Source organism: Morone saxatilis, unplaced genomic scaffold (assembly GCF_004916995.1).
Source record: "Morone saxatilis isolate NCDOM2014 unplaced genomic scaffold, NCSU_SB_2.0 Contig23, whole genome shotgun sequence".
Lineage (NCBI taxonomy): Eukaryota > Metazoa > Chordata > Actinopteri > Moronidae > Morone > Morone saxatilis.
In genome coordinates this window covers 20445007-20448597 of record NW_023339796.1, presented here as the reverse complement: position 1 = coordinate 20448597, position 3591 = coordinate 20445007, and the positions used below count along the sequence as shown (strand labels likewise).

Sequence of the window (3591 nt, the reverse complement as noted above, 5' to 3'; positions counted from 1 at the left end):
TCTCAAACTGATCTCTCCAGTTTACGGATGTTGGAGGCCACTCGTCGCTCCATCTGGGACCCTCAAACGCTGCAGAACTTTTTTCTGTCCCCCCTTTCCCAGATCTGTGCTCGAATACACGTCCTGTCTCTGACGGTCTAAAGACACCACTTCTTTGACTCTCATGCTTGGTTTGGTGCCGTGACCCTGCACTGTCAACCCTGTGGGATTAGGTATACGAACGGTGTCTCGCCTTTCAAATCATGTCAATCAGCATGAATCTTGCCTACAGGTGGACTCCAATCAAGTTGTAGAAACAGGATGACAGCTTCAAAGCAGCGAGTGGGCAGCTAATTGTTGAGTTTCAATGGCAACAGGCTGTAAATACGCTTTTGCCCTTACTTGTACCACTAGTGCGATTTTTTCCATTTGTGTCTTCTTTAATAAAATTCTTGAGAAAGAATTAAACACAACACAGTTTTCACATTGTCATTATGGGGTATTGTGTGTAGAATTTTGAGGAAAAAAAACTTTTTTCATTTAATCCCCATTTTGGCAATTAAGGTGCTAACCATACAGAAATGTGGAAAAACCTGAAGCCGCGCTGTGAATACTCCTTCCGCGGATGCACTATACCTCACTTTCAGTGATTGATCACAGCTAAAAAAAACATACCCTATTATATTCCGTTTCTGACAATAGACTCCTCATCACATTTGTACGCCTGGAGGTAACGGCTGCCTCAATTAATGCGAAATTTGACTCATGTTTACGATTTTTGGGGCCAAACGATCTCAAAACTAATAAAATCGCAAACGCATTTTCTTTTTTCATTTCTCTGTCTGTGGCACACGTTCGTATACCAGTCGTGCCGTATTTCGCGCATCGCGTTACTCTTTCGTCGCTCCCCAACCAGCTGCCACTCTGCACACGAGTCATGCGTCCGGGTATACTTCGCCGTTCCCCGTCGACCTGTCGCACCCCGACAATGTGAAGTGCCACGGGACGACGTAACGGCAGGACTCTTCCTAGACCTGGCCGTCCAGCCAAACTGAGTGATCGGGGGAGAAAGGCCTTAGTCAAGATAGGTGACCAAGAACCCGATGGTCACTCTGACAGAGGTCCAGTGCCTTCTCTGCAGCATTCCACCAATCAAGTGGCCAGACAGATGCCACTCCTCAGTAAAAGGCACATGACTGCCCGCCTGGAGTTTGCCAAAAAACACATGAAGGACTCCCAGACTATGAGAAAGAAGATTCTCTGGTCTGATGAGACAAAGATTGAACTCTTTGGCCTGAATGCCAAGCGTCATGTCTGGAGGAAACCAGGCACCGCTCATCATCTGGCCAAAACCATCCCTACAGTGAAGCATGGTGGTAGCAGCATCACACTGTGGGGAGGTTTTTCAGCGGCAGGAACTGGGAGACTAGTCAGGATCGAGGGAAAGATGAACGCAGCAATGTAAAGAGACATCCTTGATAATATCCTGCTCCAGAGGGCTCTGGACATCAGAATGGGGCAACAGTTCATCTTCCAACAGGACAACGGCCCTAAGCACACAGCCAAGATAAGAAAGGAGGGGCTTCGGGACAACTCTATGGATGTCCTTGAGTGGCCCAGCCAGAGCCCAGACTTGAACCCTATTGAACATCTCTGTAGAGATCTGAAAATGGCTGTGCACCGACGCTCCCTATCCAACCTGATGGAGCTTGAGAGATACTGCAAAGAAGAATGGGAGAAACTGCCCAAAAATAGTTTTGCAAGTTTGTAGCATCGTACTCAAAGACTTGAGGCTGTAATTGCTGCCAAAGGTGCTTCGACAAAATATTGAGCAAAGGCTGTTAAAACTTATGTTACTTACTCATGTTATATTTTTTCACGTTGTCATTACGGGTTATTGTGTGTGGAATTTAACCCATTATGGAATAAGGCTGTAACATAACAAAATGTGGAAAAAGTGAAGCGCTGTGAATACTTTCCGGATGCACTGTACGAATCATTGGGTTTTTGTTACCTTAGAATGAGCTGTTTATATCTACAGAGGGAGCGGGTAGCCTTCCATGGCGTTCACTATGTTGAACTGCCATGTTACTACAGCAGCCCAGAAGGGACAAACCAAACACTGGCTGTAATTGGGCCTTTGGCCTTTTTTGTGATTTTTTTTTTTAGGCCACTGTAGTTTCTCCTAAACACTTCACAGCCCCTTCTAATTCCCAGCTTATCAAATACAGACACCAGAGGTGTTCAATTAGTCTGCAACTACACTGCTAGATGCCACTAAATCCTACACAAATTACATTTTAATAAACATCCCAATTTAATAATGCACAGTTAACTGAAAGAGGTAAAACCTGACGTACATCAAACGTGTTTTGAAACAGTCTGTGTTCCACTACCAACTAAACTTGTGTTTGCAATAGGAAGTCGCAGAAATGCAAGCTCAGTTTCATTCCATTATGAGCACCAAAACTGAAAACAGTGTCACCTGATCTGCATAAACACAGCCACAGCTCTCCTCAAGACAAGCAGGATGTTTTACTGAACCAGTGAACTAACACACAGGCACAAACAAAAAAAAAAGGCTACTGCAGGAAGAAAATGTTCACCCACTGTTAAACATTGTAAAGTGTCATGTGATTAGAGCTCACCCTGAAGATGGGGATATCTGCCGGTCCGAGAGCATCACTGAGCGGGTCGTCGCCCTCCCCGGCCTGGACGTGAAACAGCAGGTAAGCCACTGCATACACTGTGATGTTAGCTATCACTGTGAACGCATACCTGCACACAAGGGAGAAACTGCGTATTCAGGATCTGCAGATTACCTCGCTGTGTGTACTGTGTGTACAAATGTACCTGTATGCAGTGAGCTCTACTTTGGCGTGCTCACAGGTGACCAGCTCCGGAATGAGAGACAGGTGGGAGATCTGAGTGGCGGCCCAGCCGAACTGAAAGACGATGATGAATGGGGAGAAGTAGGTCAAGCTGGCCCACTGTGGGGTGAGGGTGTCACAGCCCAGGCACTGATTGAAGACGAAGGAAAAGGACAGCAGCACGCTCAGTGTACCTAGAAAACACACACACACACACACACAAGCAAACAGCATGAAAAATGACTTTCAGTGTGCTGTTTGTACTATTCCTTCCCAACTATTCCTTCCCATTCACACAAATGAACAGATGAACTCAATCATATGCATTTTTTTTTTTTTTTTACTTTTCTGTAATTTTTAACCCCATGTAGGCTGAAACAAAAAGCGATTAAATGACCCTTAACGCCTTAATCTTCACTTTATTGTAGACTAATAAATAAACAAATAACATGTCATTTCTGTTGCTAGGGCGTCTTGCGCATCAAAACAATAACAAAAGATGAAGTTTGATGATGTTGTGATGGGATCATGGGATCATGGGAGTTGGTGTCTTCACCACCATTGCTGTTATTGCAGTCAGGAGGTTTCTACAGGGAGCCCAGTTATCCACAGAGGTCTCCTCCTCTCCAAAACAAACTGATTAAAACCGCTAAAAACACTGAATAAAGCAGTTCCACCTTAAAAATCACTGTTTCTCCCACACTGTTGGACAGATAAAGGACGTCCCGGAGGGGCTATGAGC

The 3591-nt window shown here is 45.1% G+C and overlaps 1 protein-coding gene across 1 annotated transcript in view; it reads right to left on the bottom strand.

Moving 5' to 3' along the window:
- LOC118334828 (major facilitator superfamily domain-containing protein 12-like) overlaps nt 1-3591 on the bottom strand; it is an 11036-nt gene that overhangs the window by 5170 nt on the left and 2275 nt on the right. The window contains exons 3-4 of the mRNA XM_035670902.1: nt 2833-3043; nt 2628-2757 (exon numbers count right to left, since the gene is read on the bottom strand). Of these exons, the coding sequence (XP_035526795.1) occupies nt 2628-2757; nt 2833-3043 (341 nt within the window). The remainder of the gene's footprint in view (nt 1-2627; nt 2758-2832; nt 3044-3591) is intronic.